This window comes from Syzygium oleosum, unplaced genomic scaffold, assembly GCF_021117445.2.
Source record: "Syzygium oleosum isolate NSW1041296 unplaced genomic scaffold, Sole_v2.1 Sole_v2.12, whole genome shotgun sequence".
Lineage (NCBI taxonomy): Eukaryota > Viridiplantae > Streptophyta > Magnoliopsida > Myrtales > Myrtaceae > Syzygium > Syzygium oleosum.
In genome coordinates, this window is record NW_026607496.1 from 989,096 (window position 1) to 1,013,033 (window position 23,938).

Genomic DNA, 23,938 nt, shown 5'->3' on the forward strand with positions numbered 1-23,938 from the left:
AAAATAAAAAATTGTCAATGTTAGCTCCCGGTTGAGTGATTTTCAATTAAAATTGGTTGGCTGGACGACATTGGCAAATTATTGAAATGTTTATGACTAAATTGGCTAAATTAAAAGGTTTAGGTTTGAATTTGCACAAATGCAATATATTATGACTTTTTTACAATTTTTCTTTTTTTCTGAGACAAATTTCGATGTTAGTAATTTTTGTTTACCTAATCGAAGCAGCTTTTGTTGCTTTATTATTAATGATGAAACTTTATTTTCTTTGTAGAGGAGATGCACTTGAACTAAAAATTCATTATCAATTTGCCATGCTTGAGTGACTTTCAAAGTAACATTAATTTGATCTCCAGTGTAATCATTGTCGCACCGTTCAAAAAATAAGTTTATTAAGAAATAGTCAGGTAAACATATCATTATACCATTTTGATTGCAAAAGATCTCTTTGCCCTTTATTAAACTTTGAGGAAAAACATTTTCGTTTTTCCATAATTCTATAGAGAGAAAAACTTTCCTTTTTAGGGTAATCTTTATCTATCAAAAAGGGTTTCTGAAAAAGATATCGTGAATAATTGTAGAAGATTATCATGAAATTATAATTCCTTTTACAAAACTTGGTAATTCTTAAATTAATTAAACTAACTTATTTCTAAAAATTGAAATGAGTAATAGATTAAAGATAAATTAAATCAAATAAATACAAACCACCATTAACTAAATGGAAGGTTAGATAGGAATTTTGAGTTTTATATATTCTTAGAGTTAATACCACGAAAAACCCTAAACTGGTACAGTTGTGACAATTTTACCCCAAACTATTTTTTTGACCACAAAAATCCTCAAACTGGTACACTTGTGACAAATTTATCCCGAACTATTTTTTTGACCATCAAAAACCCCGAACTGGTATACTTGTGATAATTTTACCCCAACTAATTTTTTAATATTATTTTAATATTTTTTTCGAATTTTTTTATTAATTTTTTTTCTTAATATTCTTCATCTTCAACTACCGGCGACCGGTCAGAGGCGGAAGCCGGCGAGGTCGGCCCCACCGGCCGCTGGCGAGGCTCGACCTCGCCGGCTGGTGGCGAGGGCTTGGCCCCGCCGGCCGCTGGCGAGGCTGACCTCGCCATTTGCAGGGCGAGGCTCGACCTCACCGGCGCCGGGCGAGGCCGACCTCGCTAGCGGCGGCGCTGGACAAGGCCGACCTCGCCAGATCCGGCGAGGGCTCGGCCCGCGGCGAGCCCTCGCCGCCGCTAGGAGGTTGGCCTCGCCCGGGCCTGGCGAGGTCGAGCCTCGCCGGCCGGCGGGGCCAAGCCCTCGCCCGGATCCGGGAGGCTCGACCTCGCCGGGTGATGGCAAGGGCTCGTCTGGCTGGGCCGAAACCTCGCCCAGGGCGGTGGCGGGGCTCGCCGGCGGGCCGAGCCCTCGCCAATCGGCGAGGTCGGCCTCGTCGGTAGCCGGCGAGGTCGACCTCGCCTAGCTGCTGGGCGGCAGGCGAGGCTCGGCCCCGCTAGCGAGCCCTCGCCACCGGCCGACGAGGTCGAGCCTCACCAGCGGCCGGCGGGGCCGACCTCGCCGGCCTCCACCTCTGGCTGGTCGCCGGTCCAGAGACCGACCAAAGGTTGAAGATGAAGAATATTAAGGAAAAAAAAAGAAAAGAAAAAAATTAATAAAAAAATTCGAAAAAAATAAAAAAAAATAATATTAAAAATTTAGTTGGGGTAAAATTGTCACAAGTATACCAGTTCGGGATTTTTGATGGTCAAAAAAATAGTTCGGGGTAAATTTGTCACAAGTGTACCAGTTTGGGGTTTTTTGTGGTCAAAAAAATAGTTTTGGGTAAAATTATCACAATTATACCAGTTTAGGGTTTTTCATGGTATTAACCCATATTCTTATGGGATGATGACATAAATGATCCATGAACTTTGACCCAATGTGTAATGTGGTCCTTGAACTTTTAATTTGTTCAATGTGGTTCTTGAATTTTGGCCCAATATGCAATGTGGTCATTGAACTTTTAATTTGTTCAGTGTGGTTCATAAACTTTTGGTACATGTTCAATTTAGTCTATAAACTGTATGAATATGTTCAATGTTGTCATGGATGATATTGAATATTGAAATAAAATTCAAGGACTATATCGAACAAATTAAAATTTTAAAGATCAGATTACATATTTGGCCAAAATTTAAAAACTATTTATGTTATTATCTTTATTCTTATTAAAAGTTTCTATAGGACGACGTGGCTAAAGTAAAGGTGCCTGAACAATATTGCAAAGTAAATTGCAATTCAAGTGAAAATCTGACCATTAAACTGAAACTGAGACTTTCTAACGTCACTGTAGTTAGTACTACCTCCATATGTGACCATTGAAGTTCCCTACATGATTTTAATTTCGCTCTTCTCATCAAATCACTTGCTAAACCGATGAATCGATGCCTTCACAATAAATAAATATATATATATACACACATGTGTATATATATTTTCCTTATTTTTTTATCGAGATTAAATCAATATGGACTTAGTCTATCCTAACCGTTAATCACATGGATTTCACATGAATGGTTGTTGTTGTTTAGGCTCCATTTGTTTTGCGAAAAACGAATAATTTAAAAAATATTTTTCTAAAAATGAATGCCTGTATTACTCGAAATAATTAGTTAGTTGAAAATGTTTTCATTATCGACTTTAAATAATTTTCGTGAATGATATTTTTTGTTCTTTCATTTTTGTAAGTGATACAAGCGATCATTTTTAGGAAAATTATTTTTCAAATTATTTATTTTTCTCAAAACAAACTGAGCCTAAGAGTCGATGTCCAAGCCTATATAAGAATTTCTCCAATTGAATAAGCAGAGTCTCACTCCAATGATCGCCTCTAAAGCTTTTTCTTCTTTTGCGTCATATTTTTATTGAGATAACGACATAAATGATTCTTGAATTTCGGCCAAATGTGCAAAGTGGTCTTTGATCCTTGAACTTTACCAAAATATGCAATATGATATCTGAATTTTTAAATTGTTTGATGCTATCCCTGTACTTTTGGTGCACGTTCAATTTAATCCTTAGACTTTCATGGACGACATTAAACATTTTCATATAATAAAGGGATTAAATTGAACTTGTACTAATACTCCAGGGACCGTATTAAAATAATTCGGAAGTTCATAGACGATATTGTTTTTTTTAAGTTACAGTTATGATAATATTGAACAAATTAAAAGTTTTAGCTCCACGTATCATTTGTGTGATTTTACGTGTAGGCAGCCGAAATAAATTTTGAGGGAGACTCGCCGACTGCGCGCCACGTGTGCGGGTTCCAATCAGCAAAAGCAAGCGTTTCGGAGTGGGGGACAGAACAGGACAGCACGGAAGAAGAGGGGGGCGATGGTGGTTTATCCGCCGCGCTTCGTTATCTCCGCCTCCCCCCCCCCCCCCCCACATCCTCGCTCCGCTCAAATAACTCCTCCCCCCTCCAACGGACCTCTCGAAGCTCCCCCTACATTTACCCCGCCTTCTCTCTCTCTCTCTCTCTCTCTCTCTGCAACTCCCCTCAGATCTCTCCCTCTCCCTCCCTCCCTCCGCGCCAAAAAAATGCAGTCCTCCCTCTCCCTCTCCTTCGCGGCCCCGTCCCCCAGATCGCGCCTCCCCCCCGGCGCCGCCGCCGCCGCCGGCGAGCAGCCGTCGCTCTCCGCTCCGATAAGCCTCCGGTTCTGCGGCCTGCGGCGCGAGGCCCTCGGGTTCACCCCTCTCAGGCAGCCGGCCTCGCGCCGCGCCCCCGCCAGCGTCCACGTCCGCGGCAGGGGGAAGGTCGCCTCGGCCTCCCTGTCCGACAACGGGAGCGCGCCGAAGTCGTTCGACTACGATCTGGTCATCATCGGAGCTGGCGTCGGCGGACACGGCGCCGCGCTCCACGCCGTCGAGAAGGTATCGTTGGTGATCCCGGTTTTTTTTGCTTGCGGTTTCGCTTCCGTTTTGAGTGAGTACAAGGCTTGTTCTAGCTGGGACGAGGAGTTGGCGTCGTCTATTAGTCCGCTAGATGCTGTGAAATGTGCATATTTTAACTTTAGACAGATCGCTACCTTACCAAAAAAAAAAAAACTTTAGACAGATCGCTTGTGCCTTCAGGTGGGTCTATGTTTCATCATCGTTGCTTGTTGTTTGGATATCGGGGAAGTTCGTAGTTTGATTATACTGAACGATTTGAAAGTTGATTTTGCTATGAAATGAAGCTTCGAATGATGTTTTAGTAAAAGGAAACATTGACCCGCGTCTCATTCTTGGGGCCTACTTGCGGCGGCATTTTCATGCTTTTCCGAAAACTCGCCCTTCCTTTGTATAATCAGGTTGCTAATGTCGTCGTTGACTAGAGTTTCTTGCGATTCTGTCACTTTAAACCTACCCGCTTGAGGACGCCCTGCATTGTTGCTTGGAAAATGGATCAACAAACAGATGCCCATCGATGCAATTCCTTATCGAGTGTTTTGGTAAATTGTTGTCTAGATTGTAGTGCCGTTAATCCATATCTTCGCCACTTACACGCAGAAGAAAGAAATCTACGTTGTTTAGTCTGTAAACTCCTCTTCTTAAATGGCAGGTATATATTGTTGTCTCCAACTACCATTAAAAGCTCATGATTAGGTTTTATCTTGGTAGCAATTTTTGCCAACCCTCCACGAGCAAAATCCACATCATACATTGGAAATAACTTGCGAGAAGATGATTCAAGGGAGAAGAATATGCCTCTTGTTGTAAAAAATTGACACCCCAAAATACGACAATGAAAGATAATTTCATTGCAAAATTATAAAGTGGAGTTTTTTTTCCTGCAGAAGTGTGAAAATCATAAGTTTCGATTGAAGTGCCTTCTTGAGGTCAAAGTAAAATTTGGCTATGTGCCGCGACCCTTGGACTTTTTGCTTCTTGTCCTTGTAACTTTGCGGAGTTCTTTTCACTACTCTACACTTGGCCTTAATGTGTGTCTATGGTCCAATCCTTTATGTTATTCTGCTGATTGTGAGCTTTTATTCCACAATCGCATTGTCCAAATCTTTATTATTAGTGTTGTTATAAACTTCAATTCCTGTTTGCTAATTGTGTTGCATAAAGCTACATATTTAGGGTCTAAAAACTGCCATCATTGAAGGAGATGTTGTGGGGGGAACCTGTGTAAACAGAGGTTGTGTGCCTTCTAAAGCTCTCTTGGCTGTGAGTGGTAGGATGCGCGAACTTCAGAGCGATCATCACTTGAAGGCTTTGGGATTGCAGGTACTTGTTGATCCATTGAATGACAGTGTCTATTGGAACTATTACTTAATTAACACGGCTCCTGAAAACATAAATGATATGCTAATGTAAGAGATAACTTATTCTTTTGATTTGATCTTTATAGGTTGCAGCCGCTGGTTATGATAGACAGGGAGTTGCTGATCATGCAAATAATCTGGCTTCAAAAATTCGTAGCAATTTGACTAATTCAATGAAGGCACTGGGGGTGGACATATTGACTGGCATAGGCACAATTGTGGTGAGTTGTCTCCGGCTTTCTAGCTCTCCGCTGAGGAGAGGATAAACATATTGGATTTCCACCTCAATGTATTTTGTGTACTTAAGATTAACTAATGTCATCTTGCTATCCTCTACGTACTCATTCAGGGTCCTCAAAAGGTCAAATATGGAAAAGTTGGCTTCACTGACAATGTAATAACAGCAAAAAACATCATCATTGCGACTGGTTCCATACCCTTCGTTCCCAAGGGGATTGAAGTTGATGGTAATGCTCTTCGAATACATAGTCGACTTTTTGTTTGAGTATGACGAAAAAGAACATTTTCTTGGAAGCATATTGTGGGATGAGTGGCCTCTTTAAGATTATGGTTTGTCATCCTAATTCCAATGCAGACCTACTTACATGCCGTATCGTCTTAATATAGAAGTCAGTTATAGTTCTCGTTAGTTGAGAAAAATTCATGTTATACTGTGCTTCATGCAATGAGGAAGGGCATAATTGATGGATCACATGGATTAAGGCCACATAGTTTGCCAATGGAGAATGATTTAGTCCATATGTTTTTCAGTTGTTTCTTACATGTGAGGTATTGTGGCACATTGCCCAACAACCTTATGGTTTATTTGAAAAAGCTAATTCCCTAAAAGTTATTACGTACTATCATTCTTTTACATTAAAATCAACAATGAAAGGATATTTGGAACATTGGAAGATTTTATTGATAGTACTTTTACAATTTTTTTTGTCCAATTCTTTGCTTACCCTTTGGCTTTGTCCAGTCTTACTGATTTCCTATACACGGATCCTTTTATTTATGGGAAGCAAAAATCATAATGATAAGCACACTAGTCTTTGCACATTCATTTTCTATTGTCCACGATTAAAATCTGTTGCACTACTAGATGTTGATTGCCTAATAAGTACCTGGGCTTAAGTTTCAGGGAGTTTCTCTTCATCTTTTTTTTTTATAAGCGTCTCTTGATCTTTGGTGTAATCATACTTCTACATGTAAAACAATTTGCAGGAAAGACTGTAATCACCAGCGACCATGCACTCAAGCTGGAGTCTGTTCCTGACTGGATTGCTATTGTTGGCAGTGGTTATATTGGTCTTGAATTCAGTGATGTGTATACTGCGCTTGGGAGTGAGGTAGTCCCTGCTCTTCATATTATCTTTGACTTGGAAGATACTGTTTTGTGATTTATTCAAGACGAATAACTTCTCTAGTATCTACCACCGCCCGCAGCGGCTGCGTTGGCTTGCGCTCTAGTCCCCCCACGAAGGGATCAGAGTTCGAACCCCAGCATAGTCGTTAGGGATTCTTAAGTGTGGCGCCGTGGTGGTGGGTCCTGCGCTAGCGTCACCCCAGGTTTACCCCTCCGGCTGTCGGCCGTGCGGGGGGTTCCTGAGTTATCAAAAAAAAAAAAAAATAACTTCTCTAGTATCTCTGTGTTTTAGTTTAGTGCTTGTTGATCAATTAGTACTCTCTATTCTGATTACTTCAATTGCCCATGACTCTTTATAATTGTTAAATTATCCTACATAACTTGTCTACAAGGTTTATGTGCTAATTATATACATACGGTCTCCCTCCATTTAATGGCTTAAGTCTTTCCATTAGACTTTCTAACATGGTATCTTCCACCGCAAACATATTTTGCATGTGAGGCTCCTGTTCGTTAATTTTATGTGCCGTTTTTAGTCCGGTTGGCACGTGAGAGGGTTTATGGTGTCCTTCCACCTTTAGGTTAGACTTTCTAAAAAGAACTAATTATCTTAGATTTGACATTCATAAGGATTCCCTTCACATATATAACTGTGATAACGATTACTATTTTCAGTTTTTGAAATACATAAAGTATGTTTTGTCATATAGGTCCAACTTGCAGGTGCAGAAAATTTTACTCGTGTTTTGGAAAAATACAAGGGGCTTGATATGACTCTTGCACTGCAGGCCTGGACTATTAGGACCTAAGGAGTGAAAAAAAATGGTTGTATGCTCACACTTTTCCAGCTTATCCAATGAGAGTTGACTGGCTGAACCTGTGACCTTTAATGGCACAACCTGAATTTCCCTCTAGTTGTCTGACCATTACCAATTATTTGAAATCTCTTCGTTTTTTCTACTCTTTGATATACATGGGCATTTTGAATCTTCCTTAAGCAGATAAGTTGATGGCTGAAATTCTATGCAGGTTACTTTTATTGAAGCTCTAGATCAGCTTATGCCTGGATTTGATCCGGAAATAGGTAAATTGGCCCAAAGAGTTCTAATAAATCCGAGGAAAATCGACTATCATACTGGTGTTTTTGCCAGCAAGGTGATTTTATTGGTCATTGACACCTGTGTAGATTCTGGAGTTGAATCTGGAAATTTATTTCCCGTGATATTCTATGCAGATAACTCCAGCAAAGCATGGTAAACCAGTCATGATCGAGCTTATCGATGCTAAGACAAAGGAACCGAAAGATACATTGGAGGTAAACTAACTTATATGGCTTCAAAATGCATTAACAGAACTGATCTCTGTTGCTCCTTAAATAGAAGTAAATGAAGTAAATTATGCTCATGGATGGAATGGCATCCACAATGTGTCACTCTGCAAGACTGTGATAGTGATCAGGGATACAGCTTATATCAGATAGCTGGATGTGTTCTTAAACTTTTTTATACTATGACCCTTTTGTTTACAGAAAAAAAATCAACGCGTTCCCTAGACTCTAAAACAGAATATTCGAGTTCATCAACCCTTACTCTTCTTCTATAAACATTTCATAGTAAAAATGAATGAACTTTTGTGTTCTCTCTTCATTATTTAGTAATAACTACGATTCCATGATCTCATAGCCAATCATTCAGAGTTGATTAGATCATTCATACAAGTTTTATCCAAGTAGCAAAGCCACCCTCTATATAATCTTTGTGAAATAGAAAAAGTTACCTTGTTGTTGTCATATTCATTTATCTGTTCAGTCACACCAATTATATGTTGTTTTATAAGCCTTAAAGCTAACTTAATCGACCAGTAGGATGATAGGAGCTCAAGTCACCATTTATAGTTCTTGGAAGTCAACAAAATTTTCGTATACATACGTACGCGCGCACACACACACACATATATAAAACACATATATCCTGCTTCCGTAACTCTACAACTTGGATAATTAATGTCCAGGACCAACTTTCTATGACATCATCCACATAGCTCAGAGGATCATTAACTTGATTTTGCAAATTTATGGTTTTCTTCTTGTTCTTGTTCTTGTTGTTGTTCTTCTTCTTCCTGCATCGTACTTACTTCTACCATGGCAATCATTGAAACTGCTTTTGGTACTTGCTATAGGTAGATGCAGCACTTATTGCAACTGGGAGAGCTCCGTTCACAAAAGGTCTTGGCTTAGAAAATGTATGTACATAATTACAATTAATTTAGTTCATATAGCTCTGTTACTCTTGGCTCTATATGCTCATAAAGTTCTATGTATCACGCTCCACAGATCAATGTAGAGACACAGCGTGGATTTGTTCCTGTTGATGAACGTATGCGAGTAATTGATGCAAATGGCAAATTGGTACGCTGTTATATTACTAAATTGATAGAAACGACTTTTGTAACAGTTCTGATGGGCACCAACTTCCTCAGGTTCCCCACTTGTATTGCATTGGTGATGCAAATGGTAAAATGATGCTCGCTCATGCTGCTAGTGCACAAGGAATTTCAGGTCAGTTACTAAAACATACGTTTTCAGTCCCTTTCCTTAACTAAGCTAAACGTCATAGTTAAAGCTCTTCCAGTTTCATTTACGCTTATATTGCTTTGACATGTATGTAAATCAGTGGTTGAACAAGTCACCGGAAAGGATCATGTGCTTAATCATCTAAGCATTCCAGCTGCCTGTTTTACCCACCCTGAAATCAGTATGGTTGGACTGACAGAGGTAAGTATTATTTTTTCCAATCACAGTTTAATAATCGTGTCTCTTTCCATAACATTTGTATTGTGATTGATTAAGAGAGTAACAAATGAAGTGTCTAATTGGACCTTTTCAATTTGGGAATGAATATTAAGTACTCTTGACTTTTGCATTTTATTTTCCCTTTTAATGCTGCTGAGAAGTTACCCAGCACTCAAGGGTTAATCCTTTTCATTTATCTATCATTTTAAGCAATTTTTCAAATTGCAAAATGAAGATATTACTGAAAGAAGTATCTCTCTATTTTGGTCCTCCAAATGTGCTTTTTCCATTTGAAACTTGAAGAACATATACCATTCCTCCGGTTGAGTTTTTGTCGTATTAGATTGAACTCTATTGAAGGTTCTGCTTTTGTCTGCCCTTTCAAGTAAGCATTAAGAAACTGTTTGTGCTTGTCTTAAATTCTTATTCGAATTGTCGCACATTGGTGTGCAGATTGAAGATGGATTAGTTCTGAAGGTCATCTTCATAGACAGAAAAAGTCTTCTCTAATGGCCTGATACTGTTGTATGATATAGATTTTCAAAAGAAAGATAAGATAGAGATGATCACACTTTGAACTTCAATGCTATTAAGTAGTCGAAGATATTTGGGAAGATCCTTTTGTGCTTGAGGCTGAGAAGATTGAAACAGTGTGAATAGGTGATGTTGACTGTGAGTATCCAATGAAGCACGTAAAAAAATGATATCAAGTTTTCTACATTTTTTTATAGTTTCGGAATTCCTGAAATTTATGGTATGGGATTGCTCATGGAATTTTGTGAAGCTGTAATTAACAAAATTTCACCGCAAGGAGCACTTGAAATTTTGCATTGATTGCTAAATGATGTGAAAAAACTCTTTTCTTTGAGCTGGAATTAATTCTAATTATATTTTATGATTTACAGTAAATTTTTGAAATTCGAAATTTATCATTATCTTTTCACTATGTTTTTTTAATAGTGAAAGGTAAAAATCATTAGTAATCTTGAAGACAAACCTGGGCCTAATACCCTTAAAAATCTCCAACTTTAGCTTTTGTCCCAATTTTACCTTTTGTCTCATTGAAAACCTTCAACTTTAAGTCATATCCCAATTCTATCTTAAACTTTTTTTTGTCCCATAAAAAACCTCCAACTTTACGTCCAGTCTGAATTCTACCCTAATTATTTTTTGTCTTATAAAAGACCCTCAACTTTAAGTCCAGTACCAAATCTACACTAAATTTTTTTTTGTCTAAAAAAAAAAATCTCAGCTTTAGGTCCGGTTTCAATTTCACTCTAATTTTTTTGTTTAATAAAAGATTGTCAACTTTAACTTGAGTAACAAATCCGCTTTCCATTAACCCTTCGTCAAAATCACCCTTAGTGATTTTACGCTCGGTCTTCGATCTCTCGTGGTCGGAGAGCTCACGCTCGGGACACCTTAAGAGCTTGTGCTCGAGAGTTTTCCATCTCTCAGTTGTCAAAGAGAAATTTTGATCGGATGATTAAGGGGGACAGATTTGTGACTCAAATAAAAGTTTGTGGTTTTTTATGCGACTGTAAAAATTTTAGGGTAAAATTGGGACAAGACATAAAGTTGGGGGTGTTTCATGGGACAAAAAAAAGTTTAGGGTAGAATTGGGATATGATCTAAAGTTGAGGGTTTTTTATGGGACAAAAAAAAGTTTATGGTAGAATTGGGACTAGACCTAAAGTTGGAGGTTTTTTATGAGACAAAAGGTAAAATTGGGACAAAAGCTAAAGTTTGAGGTTTTTTAAGGTATTAGGCCAACAAACCTGTGTCTTTTATTTTTTTAATTTCTTTAGTAATTTGGAAAATATTTTCTAATCTCTTTGTTATCTATTATGATGTGGGGACTTTCAGTTGAGGTTCTGTTTTTAGTGACTTCTCAGCCTCATAACAATGGCACAACATGTCAAGTTAATAGAAAATCAACTCAATCCTTCACTTTGCATTGTTTGTGTAAGATAAAAGATGAGGTTCTATTTTTTTTATAGCATACAAAATACGACTAACTCCATGATGAATGCATGAAACCTTTCAAAACATACAAATATAGACATGTAGAGCCATTTATAGTTTTTCTCATTAATGTTTTTGGATTTCAAAATCTTGGAGGGAAAGAAAGAAAAGTAGCAAAATGTGCTTTGTTCCTAAGAAGACAAATAGACCCTAAGTCCACATTTGATTGAACCATGTATACGTATAATATATTCATTGGGGATTAGTGTTTCTTCTCATTATAATGAAGATATTTTCTTCCTTTTTTTGTGAATTGTGATGAAGCCATCTAACCAGATTGTTCTGTTTGCAGCCTCAAGCCAGAGAAAAGGCTCAAAAGGAGGGATTTGAAGTTAGTGTTGCCAAGACAAGTTTTAAGGCTAATACTAAAGCCTTGGCCGAAAACGAAGGGGAAGGGCTTGCAAAGGTCATCTCTGAACTTAGAGCTGTCGTTTTTAGTCTATAAGCTTGTTATTTCTGTCTTAAGAATATTGCAAATTGTCCTTCTCATGCTGCTCTTCCTTCCCAGCTTTGTTCATCCTAACAAATTTCATTGGCTCTGGAAATAGATGCATACACAGATTTGCTCCATTACTATTCTCGGTTTTTAGTGTCAGAGATTGAATTTGAACTTTCATTTCTTTGTTTCCAGAAGTGTCTTAAGAATATTATTTCTGTCTCCAGATAGCAATTGCTTACCTCTCTCATGATGTACCCACAGATGATATATAGACCAGACAATGGAGAAATTCTTGGGGTTCACATCTTTGGTCTTCATGCGGCTGATCTCATTCACGAAGCATCGAATGCAATAGCATTAGGCACAAGTATTAATGTAAGTCGGTTATATCAAAGCTGCTACAGCTTGGTGTCCAAACTACTGCTCTTAATCCTGGTCCTTTTGATATTGTTCCCGGTCCATCCTCTCTTGTCTAGACACAGCACTAGTCATGATTCTCAAAAACTTGCCTATGCTCTTCTGACACTTAATATTAATTGATATCACGCAGGACATAAAGTTTGCCGTCCATGCACATCCTACCTTGTCTGAAGTTCTGGACGAACTCTTTAAATCAGCAAAGGTGACATTCCTTACCTACAAGTGAATATGGGTCATGATGTCCCACCGCGAAAGTCTGTGGAGAAGCCTATAACCTCGGTTTTGTGTGTCAACAGGTGAATCATCCAGTTACAAGCTCTGTAAGTGAACCAGTTGCAGTCTAAGATTGACAAACACACCCGAAAATATAAAATTTTTGAAAGATGTGCTTGAATTAGGGAGATTCAACAAATTGTTCGAATCTGGACGGGACGACAGACCAACATGCCAAACCAGGGAAGATCTCCAGAGGTTTCCAGGATGTTTCGAGGCGGGCCAGGCTTGAAAGCAGTAATATGTTTCTCGATTTTGTTATCTATTGCATTTCTGAGATGCTTATATTTATTAAAGCATCATTGAGACACTTTTTCCCCAAGCTTCATTAGAAATATGGACAATATTTACTGAATAAGGGGCCTCTGCATTCAGCATGATGGAAGAGAAACTTGGATCTGAACATCAATGCAGTGGTCCGCCTCATGTCATTGCTAGGTCTGCGGTATTTTCGGTGTTTTAATTGCGATGGCTGATGTGGTACTATCGGACCCCACCCCATGTGGTAGACACACTTCAAATGTGGTATGGATGTGTTCTCGTTGTCGGTTGTAACCCGACGCGAACGCATCTCCCAGATTCGATGCGGATCTGTCGCTGGGGAACTACGGACGAGCCCAAGCTTCCGCGGGGGGGGTGGGGGGTGTTTCACGGCGAAATGGCCATTTTGGCGACTGCCTCCACCTTACAGACGATGAAATCCATGTGAGATGAAACTTCTACCACCCACTCCTTGCACCCCATTCCCACCCACCTACCCACTTAACAACTAGAATTTGGCAGGCTAGGTGGACAGATTTGAAAGTCTGACTTGCACATGACACATGTCCAGAGTCAAAGAGTTGTACAATGTAGAAATCAAACTGGACAATGACATTTAATTTGACCACAAAAATTTTGGTCCCCCAAAATTAAAATGAAAAAGACCGATGGTAAGCAGAAGCAAACCTAATGGTCAAGAAACTCATGCGCCATATACCACTAAAATCAACTTTAGAGTCCATTTTAGAGTCAAACTGTTTTTCAGAAAATTATTTTTGATTTTTTAATATTTAAATGACGGAAAATTAATCGATTTACGGAAAATGTTTTTCATGGATTGAAAATGAATTTAGATTAAAGGAAAACAATTTCTCTTTGTCAGAAGAAAATAACTTTTTCTAAACTATTAAACAAATGAAAATAAACTATTTTCTTTGACAATGATTTTCATGGAAAATATTTTCCTATATCATGAAGTTTTCAGTGAAACAAATACATCATTAAGGTTAATAATCATCTGCACAAGTATGAATATAGACTCGAACACTATGAATATGCAATTGAAATTGACGATTAATTTTGTAAGAAATACAAACAATTATTTTTCGAAAAAATGTTTTTCAATTCTTGAATTTTCCGTGAAACAAACGCATCCTTAAACTTAATATCCATTACTTTTCAGAATTAACATCCTCTGCAATGGTCATTTAGAAAATCGCCCGACAAAATGATGTGAAGGTGAACACCGCGGTGATCATAACAGCACGTCGTAACACCGTAACATAATTTATGCACAAAGGAAGAGGAACTCGTTTACTTTGATATGATATAAAGCCCTTTCGAAATGCATCTTTGCTTCAATAGTGAAATAAAAGACAAGTTACTCAAGTGACCAAAGCCGGAAATTTTTAAGGTACGGTAGCGTGCCGTGAAATTACACTTTGTACGATATTTTTGTACTCGATTATAACAACACACCATTACGAGGCAAAACAATGTTGTTACTACATTTTTGTACTTAATTGCGATGGCGGTCCAATGTGCATCAAAAGGAAATGGAAAAGAAAGGGGGCAACAACAGCTCAACAAGTCAACAACAACCCATCTCCTGCCATTACCCAGTTGTAAGCTCAAAGCTTAGAGCTGGCTTGGTATGGCCTGGCCACTTCTTGCAACACCCACCAAGAACAAGAAAATAAACAAATAAAAATAAATAAATAAAGAAATGGACAAAAATAAAAACAAAGTTAATAAACAAATAAATACAACCGCATTCAATTCCCACATGACCCGTTTGTCTTCCCTCCCGCATCTAGCATTATACTGCTCTTTCTTGAAACCAGCAGCCCTCCCCCCCCTACTTCTTCGATCCCCCATCGACGAATCGAGAAGAAAAACCATGTTTCTTATGGACTGGTTTTATGGGGTTCTCGCCTCCCTCGGCCTCTGGCAGAAGGAGGCCAAGATCCTCTTCTTGGGGCTCGACAATGCCGGCAAGACCACGTTGCTCCACATGTTGAAGGACGAGGTCGTTCGCCGTCTCGTTGTCGTTGCTTACGATTTGATGTGATTTTTGTTGTTGTTGTTGGGATTGTCGATGATGATTTCGGAATGTGGGTTTTTTCTTTTTTTTATTAAGAAAGATGTTTTCTTGGACGAATTTGCAGAGATTGGTGCAGCACCAGCCGACGCAACACCCGACATCTGAGGAACTCAGTATTGGGAAGATCAAGTTCAAGGCTTTTGATCTGGGGGGTCATCAGATCGCTCGCAGAGTTTGGAAAGATTACTACGCAAAGGTGTGATCTTTATCTTTCTTTTTTGATCAAATCTTTTTCCCACGATAGAACCGGATTTGTTAGTGCATCGGTTATGTTGCTGATCCGGACCAAAGTGTCTGCTGATGACACGATGTTTTCACGAATTTGCCTTTTTGCTTTTTGCGAATTATGAAACATATCTATGCATCTATGTATGAATTTTCAGCTGGTGTTTGTGGATAGTCTTGCACTGGGAAATCACCATGGGTTGCTTTGGATTCGGCTAGATGCACAAGTTTTGGCATGTTTTCCTATTCATGGGGTTACAAAAGTGTTTCTCTGTGGACCCTGATGGTTTTGTGCTCATAATATCCCGCTTCGATTTTCAGCCTTTTAAAACCAAAAAGACGAAAGTGATCCCGTGTATAGATCTGTTAGCTCGTGTCATGTCTGAATCTCATTGTCTTGATTGAACTTAAAACTATTACCATTCCATCTTTGGACTTCTCTTTCACGGTAGGCAATGAGAACAACTGAGGCTCCACCAATGGCTACCCTTGGACTTGCTAGCGTTCTTCCACTGTCAGCTGTCTAGTAGACTACATTCTGTCATTCTGTCCAATATCTAGAAAAACAATCTTTATTTTTCTGTCTGTTACTTTGAATGCGACTAAGGTATTGGATTGGCACTTTATCCCTATTTTAGTGAACCAACAATTGCTGAGTGTCGGTTGTGCCATTAGTGAAATGCTTGTGACAGCTGGTTTCTTGAAACTGGACTTGTTGCATTTGAATCAAGTAGGTTATATCCATGGACATGCTTCTTCTTTGCCCCATGAGTTTGGAAAACGGGAAACTATTTCTTCAACCAAAAAACTAATATCGGTGAAGAGAGTTCTTTGCTGGGTTAAAAGGTGGTCATCTGTGACCATGACCGATGGATGCAGCGGATAGAGTGCTTGAACTTTTAGTGAAAAGGATTTATTTGTCAACTATATTAGTTTATAGATCATACGGGTGAAGATGATAGTTTACATTATCTGCTGAGGATGAGAGGAGGAGGTTATTGCGCTACAAAGTGGAAGTGTTTAACCCTATGGCTCTCAATTTAGTAAAGATGGATCATCGATAGCAGTTTTAACTCGAAAAGGTACATATATAGGCAAAGAGCTTTTGTTCATTTGATGGCATTTGCACCTGCATCTATGTTGCCGAGCTTCCTCCTGTGCCATCATTTCATTTAGGCCAGAGACGATGTGCCAGCCAATGACTTTCAACTCCTTTTGTCTTCTAGTTTACAAATTTAACTCTGACAACTCTTTTGCGCACATTTTCAAATGAGTTTGATATCAAATGATTGATCTTCCGAACTTTCTTCTCTAGGTTGATGCAGTGGTATACCTGGTGGACGCCTACGACAAGGAGAGGTTTGCAGAATCAAAGAGGGAGCTTGATGCCCTCCTTTCTGATGAAGCTCTTGCGACTGTGCCTTTCCTCGTGCTCGGGAACAAGATAGATATCCCATATGCGGCTTCGGAGGACGAGCTACGGTATCATCTAGGGCTCACCAACTTCACGACCGGCAAAGGGAAAGTGAATCTTGCAGATCAGACTGTTAGACCCCTCGAAGTGTTCATGTGCAGCATCGTCCGCAAGATGGGTTACGGAGAAGGGTTCAAGTGGATGTCGCAGTACATCAAATAGAGAGCAGATTTGATGGGGTTAGTAAATGTGTTGTGTATTCATGTAGTAGTTCGTTTTTCTCTTGGCAATATTGCAGGTTCAATTTTTAATGAGAAAGAAACCAAATCATCTGATTGCTTTTAATTTATATTGGAAACATAAGCACATAGAGGGTTCATGATCCATGACATTTCCTGATTTATGTTGATCACAGGTCCTGTTTCTGGATAGACATATTTTCGTTGTACAAGGACAATACATTATCGTTCGCTTTTGTTCCACCTGTATTGAAACTCAGTCATTGCTCCCCAAACGAAGTACTCTGCCTGGATTATATAAGTTTATAATAACACAGCTGGTATTTCTGGTCTTTCTGAGGGTCGAAAGCTCGACCTAAATATTGGTCATTGAGCATGAACTATGTAAATCTCTCTGTTGATTTCTTGTTTTAGGGTGGATATGTCTCGACCGAGCATACAGGTACTTCTTATGAGCTTCTTTTGTTGTCGCACTGATGTTCTGAAAATGAACTTAGCACTCTGCAAATATAGTTCGGATGTTTCGGGCAAAAAGAGATATCGGCCTCTTGTGCGCTACTCGACACCGATTGATCACCACATGACTGGTAATTGGACATCAGTATCTCCATTTCGCACTTCTGATTCATCAGTAAGATTCAAAGAGAATCTGCGACGAAAGTCTCGTGACAAAGTAGCCGCCTCTGGAAGGAAAAAGTCGAGTGACTTGAGGCTCTGTTCGCTTTGCGATGTTTTCCGATGAAGTTATGAGATTCTTTGGCGTTCGATGTGCGCGGAAGGGAACGTAGTTCTCGAGGATTTTCGAGCTTAATACTCGATCGGGGCTAGAATATATGGTTCTTCGCTGGGGACGTCCAGTGGCTTCTGGGGTCGGAAGAGAACTGCAGGGCGGGAGTTTGTCCAGTAAGTGAACTGGCCTGACTGTACGTTGCAACTGGCTGTGCTTGTTGGCAAATCATCGATAATGGCCGTGATGGGAGGTGGAATCGAGAGGTACGCGAGTTCCTGAAAATGAGTAGTGATGGAGGTGGAATCGGTACTTTCTTCGGTGGCTTATTCCGCCCGCCAAAACCCGGCACGGTATCGAGACCTCCCGAAATCCTAAACGAAGTACTCGGCCTTCTGTGGAAGCGACACCCGGCTAGCTTCTGTTCCTCCGACGGCGATTTCAACCGGGTCCTGAGTTCGATTGGATAGCCTGGGAGATTTTTTGGAGGGGAAAGTATGGGTTTTTGGAATGTGCGTGCTCCCCCTTTCCTCCCTATGCTATGCTCTCCCGGGGTTCCGTTGAATCTATCCTCCAAGAACACCTCCGCTGCTGCGCAGAGTATGTCTTCGGGATCTTCCACCTCCCTCTGGACTCTGCACTGAGATGCCAGGAGAGATAGTTAAGAAAGAAGAGTACAATGGAGGTCGTCGTGCATAAGGTTTAGGTCTAGTGATCAGATAAAAGTTTTGCGCTCGGTCCGGAATCAACGAGAGAGTTCTGGTCCGCCTCTCGATGGCCATCCTTTCGTGTCGGCGAAGGGTTGCGAGGCCGGACAAGGTACGAAGGGCGAAGCTTGTCAGTGATGACGCGCACATTCACGTTATTGCCTAATGATTCAGCAGCCGTAATGCATCAATTGCACCACAATTCATCAACTATGTTCTCGTAGTATGGCAAGTTGATGATGCCTCTAAAGTTGGAGAGCGAATAAGCCTGTTCTTGTGTCATGGGCTTTTCTTTCCTTTTCTTGATTTGTTGTTTTTTTTCCGGCCATCTAAACCACTTCATTTGTCAAAGGAGCTCTCTCACTCAGACTCTATTAAATGAAAAGAATTTCAATCTTCAGGAGATTTTACACAAAACCCTATGAGCTTCGGCTATGGCAAACCTGTGCCCCCGAACTCTTGATCATTACACGATAGCCCCCTCCACTTTCATTTTGTTATAGCCGTTAACCTCTCTTTCTTAACCGTTGGCACGGTGCAGTGCGCATGACTTTCAAAGGGCAGAAATACATTTTCATCTCGTTTTCTCGAAGGAAATATCGTTTTTACGCTTCCTTGACGTAAAAAAAAAATCGGAAGGAAAAAAAAACACCAATTAAATAAAAATGAAAAAGTCTCAATACGCAAAAGGTCAAATAAAAAAATTAATAGTTAATCATTATGTATATGTAAAGGGTTAATCGATGCAGGAAATAAATGATAATATTTTTTTCAAAAAATAAAAACTAAAATTGAAAGGAAACGACAGCATCAACTCAAGAAGAAAATGAGGAACCGAATCAATAACGATATTTTAAATGTCAATTATTGCCAATCATCTTCTTGCATTGGTTAATCGTTCAATATATTCAAAATCCATATATATATTTTTTGATTACCCGACCTTTTACTTTTTGTTAGCGAAGCCTTTTTCCTTTTCTACTCAATTATGTTTTCTCTCTCTAAAAAATCTCATTAGCTTATACAAATACTTCCGCGGATTCCGAACAATCTTTGCTTATTGTGCTATCATTCATAGTCACTTCTTCTGATATATTAGTTAATTCATTGTACTCCCCTTTCTTCATTTTTTGGGTTAATACCATGAAAAATCTCAAACTGATATACCCGCGATAAATTTACCCAAAATTAATTTTTTGACCACCTAAAACCCTATATTTGTAATAAATTTACCCTCCACTAATTTCCGTAAAATTAGATTAATACCCCAAAAAATCACAAACTGAGGTAAAATCCCAGACTGGTACACCACATGTCATCCAACTTGTCAATTTAACGGTAAAATTTAACGGAAACTAATGGAGGGTAAATTTATCACAGATGTATCGGTTTGGGGTTTTCTGTGATAACAAAATAGCTTAGGGCAAAATTTGTCACAAGTGTACCAGTTTGGAGTTTTTTGTGGTATTAATTTTTATTTTTTCTCCCTAAAGTTGAAGGCAAAGGAGAGACTTATTTTGAAAAAATGAAGAAGAAGAAAGACATGAAAGTACACACTACCTCTCGCAAGCCATGCGCATTGCATTTGTAAACCGAAATAGTTAACGGGTATAATAAAATGGAAAATTCAACAAAGATAATGCATAGTAGTCGCACTTGCGTATTACCCTAAAGTCTGGAGGAGATTAGGGTAATTCTCCCCGATTTCCAAAACACGAATCTATCTATCTATCTGTATATATTAATCAGCATATTAAATTGAAAGTCTCTTGTTTTTTTGCGAGCAAAAGGTTTGCCCCCGAAGTCACAAGCATAGCCTTCACCTTGCCATTAATTTTGATCCGCCCCATTCGACAAGCACGTCCTCACCGTACATCTGTCTAGCACCCGCCAAATTCCAACGGCCCAACTAAAGCGTAGATCACGATGTCCAGCCTTCGTGCCAAAGCTATAGAACAAAGCGCATATATTTGAAATGGTACCAAGCTGCTACTGCGGCTAAAGAAAGTGGCCTTCAAAACCTTCAAGCACTCACCTTTCATAAATCTTTCTTGTTTTCGGCTGTAAAGAAGAAGAAAAACAGAGGAGTGATGTCTCTGGTGGATTGGTTCTCTGGGTTTCTGGCGTCTCTCGGTTTGCGGCAGAAGGAAGCCAAGATCTTGTTCTTGGGGCTGGATAATGCAGGGAAGACCACTCTGCTTCGCATGTTGAAGGATGAGGTACTTTCGTTTCGTTTGACTTCACAGACACTCCCTTCCATGGAAATACACAGTTCTGAAGCTGCTTTTCTCGTATCATGATCGAGAATTTCTCTTTCCAATCCGTTCTCATTTTCGTCATTGATTCCTTTTATTTCTCGAGGCCTCTCTTCATTTCGTCCCCTGCGTGCTGACTGCATGACTCTTGCACTTGTGTGGTATCAGTTCATCGTGTATTTCTTGCTGCAGTGCGTTTATGTAGGGCGTTCATAGGAGGACGCATGCTTATTGAACGTAAGCTGAGCAATTCTGATATGGTTCTGCGATTGGCAGAGATTGGTTCAGCACCAACCCACCCAGTTCCCGACCTCAGAGGAAGTGAGCATAGGGAAGATGAAGTTCAAAGCTTTCGACTTGGGTGGTCGCCAGATCGCTCGTAGGGTCTGGCGGGACTGCCACGCTAAGGTGAAGTTTTGCTCTTTTTCTCTCCTCATCGAAAGCTCCGGATGTGGGATGCCCCTTTAATTGCGTGCCTTCTGGTTCATTCATTCCCGATTCTGTGATAGTTTCTAAATCTTCATGCGAGAATGATGCACGCGGGGTGGATCGTCCTGCCGAGAGGAGTAGGCTGCTTTTTTGCCCCATGAGTTTGGAAAACCGGAAAAACTTTTCCTTCACCCAATAAAACTGATATCGGTGAAGAGAGTTCTTTGCTGGGTTAAAAGTTGGTCCTCTGCGACCATGACCGATGAATGCAGCAGATAGAATGCTGGAACTTTTAGGGATCTTAAGCTAGCGTCGATAGGGTCAAGCATGTTGCCATCATGAATCTAAACTTAAATGTAACTATGTGCACGTGAAATAGCTGAAAAAGGATTTATCTGTCGACTACATTAGTCATGGATCATAAGGGTGGAGATGACGGTTTACATTATCTGCTGAGGACGAGAGGAGAAGGCTCTCTTCCATTTAGTAAAAAGAGGGATCTTCGACAGCAGTTCTAACTCGAAAAGGTAAATGTAGAGGCGAAGAGCTCTTGCTCATATCGATCGCATTTGCTCCTGCATCTATGTCGCCGAGCGTCCTCCTGTCCCGTCATTTCGTTTAGGCCGGAGGCGATGTGCGACTCAATGACTTTCCACTCCTTTCGTCTTCTAGTTTACAAATTTAACTCGGGACAGCTCTTGTTGCCCACGTTTTCAAATGAGATTAGCATCAAGCGATTGATCTTCCCGACTTTCTTCTCTAGGTTGATGCAGCAGTATACCTGGTGGACGCCCACGACAAGGAGAGGTTTGCGGAATCAAAGAGGGAGCTCGATGCCCTCCTTTCAGAGGAAGCTCTTGCCAAGGCGCCTTTCCTCGTGCTCGGGAACAAGATAGATATCCCGTATGCGGCTTCTGAGGACGAGCTGCGGTATCATCTCGGGCTCACCAACCTCACGACCGGCCAATGGAAAGTGAATCTCGCAGATCAGACTGTTAGACCCCTCGAAGTGTTCATGTGCAGCATCGTGCGCAAGATGGGCTACGGCGAAGGGTTCAAGTGGATGTCGCAGTACATCAAGTAGAGAGCCGATCTGTGGGGGGTTAGTAAACGTGTCGTATGGATGTTGTACTTCTTTTTTGCCATAGCCGAAGCCTTTTCCTTTTCTACCTAATCATGCGTTTTCTCTCCGAAACATCTCATTAGTTACCCGACCTGTTCTTGGGTCATGCATGGGCTTTTCTTTCCTTTTCTTGATTTTTTTTTTCCGGCCATCTAAACCACTTCATTTGTCAAAGGACCTCTTTGACTAAAACTCTATTAAATGAAAAGAATTTTAATGTTTAGGAGATTTTACACAAAACCCTATGAGCTTCGGCTATGGCAAATCTGTGCGCTCGAACTCTTGCTCATTACACAATACCCCCCTCCACTTTCATTTTGTTGTAGCCGTTAACTTCTCTTTCTTAACCGTCGGCGCGGTGCAGTGCGCGTGACTTTCAAAGGATAAAAATACATTTTCATCTCGTTTTCTCGAAGGAAATATCGTTTTTACGCTTCCTTGACGTAAAAAAAAAATTGAAGAAAAAATAAAATAAAACACCAATTAAATAAAAATGAAAAAGTCTCAATACCGGAAAGGTCAAATAAAAAAATTAATAGTTAATCGTTATGTATATGTAAAGGGTTTATCGATGCAAGAAATAAATGATAATATTTTTTCCAAAAAATAAAAATAAAAAGGGAAAAAACCACCAAAAACCCCAAACTTTACCATCTGTGACACATTTACCCCGAACTTTTTTTTGTGACACCAAAAACCCCGAACTTTGCTTTTGTGACACATTTACCCCAATGTATTTAGTCCATGGGCATTTTCGTCTTTTCTGCTTTTTCTTTTTTTTTCCTTTCCGGCGAGGGGAGGCCTCGCCGGATCCGGCGAGGGGGCCCTCGCCGGCGTCGAGCGAGGGCGGCCCTCGCCGCATCCGGCGAGGGCGGACCTCGCCTCGGCGCCGGCGAGCGAGTGGCGGCCCTCGCCCGGACTCAGCGAGGTCGACCTCGCGCCCGCCGGCGAGGGTCGACCTCGCCGAGTCGGGCGAGGGCCGCCTCGCTCGCCCAGCGAGGCGACCTCGCGGCGCGCCGGCGAGGTCCGCCCTCGGGCGAGCGAGGCCGCCCTCGCCCGATCCGGGCGAGGTCGACCCGCGCCGCCGGCGAGGGTCGACCTCGCTCGAGCTCGGGCGAGGGCCGCTCGCCGCCCAGCGAGGCGGACTCGCGCGGGCAGTCGGCGAGGTCCGCCGCCCGGGCGAGCAAGGGCGGCCCTCGCCCGATCCGGCGAGGTCGACCCTCGGCGGCCGAGCGAGGGCGGCCTCGCCGATCCGGGCGGCGGCCCTCGCCCGACTCAGCGAGGTCGACCCTCGCCGACGCCGGCGAGGGTCGACCTCGCCAGATCGGGCGAGGCGGCCCGCTCGCCCAAAGCGAGGCGAACCTCGCCCGACGCGGCGAGGGCCGCCGCCTCCCGGACTGGGCGAGGGCCGCCCTCGCTCGACACCGGCGAGGGCCCCTCGCCCGGATCCGGCGAGGCCGACGCCGGCGAGGCCCTCGCCGGAAGGACAAAAAAAAGAAAAAAAGAAAAAGCAGAAAAGACGAAAATGCCCATGGACTAAATACATTGGGGTAAATGTGTCACAAAAGCAAAGTTCGGGGTTTTTGGTGTCAAAAAAAAGTTCAGTAAATGTGTCACGATGACAAAGTTTGGGGTTTTTTGTGGTTTTTTCCCAAATAAAAATTGAAAGGAAACGACAGCATCAACTCAACAAGAAAATGAGGAACCGAATCAATAACGATATTTTAAATATCAATTATTGCCAATCATCTTCTTGCATTGGTTAATCGTTCAATATATTCAAAATCTATATATATATATATATATTTGGTTA

At 41.0% G+C, this 23,938-nt stretch overlaps 3 protein-coding genes across 3 annotated transcripts; all 3 read left to right on the forward strand.

Annotated features, from left to right (window-relative positions):
• Positions 1 to 3,532: 3,532 nt before the first annotated feature.
• Positions 3,533 to 12,963, forward strand: LOC130139581 (dihydrolipoyl dehydrogenase 2, chloroplastic-like). The gene is made up of 15 exons (XM_056316827.1): positions 3,533 to 3,945; positions 5,140 to 5,286; positions 5,411 to 5,545; positions 5,674 to 5,791; positions 6,552 to 6,676; positions 7,723 to 7,848; positions 7,928 to 8,008; positions 8,872 to 8,934; positions 9,026 to 9,100; positions 9,172 to 9,250; positions 9,366 to 9,466; positions 11,802 to 11,915; positions 12,210 to 12,323; positions 12,499 to 12,570; positions 12,665 to 12,963. The coding sequence occupies exons 1-15, from the start codon at positions 3,613 to 3,615 to the stop codon at positions 12,710 to 12,712; spliced, it is 1,731 nt and encodes a 576-aa protein (XP_056172802.1). The 5' UTR covers positions 3,533 to 3,612; the 3' UTR covers positions 12,713 to 12,963.
• Positions 12,964 to 14,675: 1,712 nt separating this feature from the next.
• Positions 14,676 to 17,316, forward strand: LOC115677191 (GTP-binding protein SAR1A-like). Its single transcript, XM_030600299.2, has 4 exons — positions 14,676 to 14,931; positions 15,071 to 15,202; positions 16,547 to 16,884; positions 17,061 to 17,316. The coding sequence occupies exons 1-3, from the start codon at positions 14,689 to 14,691 to the stop codon at positions 16,865 to 16,867; spliced, it is 696 nt and encodes a 231-aa protein (XP_030456159.2). The 5' UTR covers positions 14,676 to 14,688; the 3' UTR covers positions 16,868 to 16,884; positions 17,061 to 17,316.
• Positions 17,317 to 20,408: 3,092 nt separating this feature from the next.
• Positions 20,409 to 22,100, forward strand: LOC115668643 (GTP-binding protein SAR1A). The gene is made up of 3 exons (XM_056316260.1): positions 20,409 to 20,537; positions 20,850 to 20,981; positions 21,766 to 22,100. The coding sequence occupies exons 1-3, from the start codon at positions 20,409 to 20,411 to the stop codon at positions 22,084 to 22,086; spliced, it is 582 nt and encodes a 193-aa protein (XP_056172235.1). The 3' UTR covers positions 22,087 to 22,100.
• The last annotated feature ends 1,838 nt before the right edge of the window (positions 22,101 to 23,938 follow it).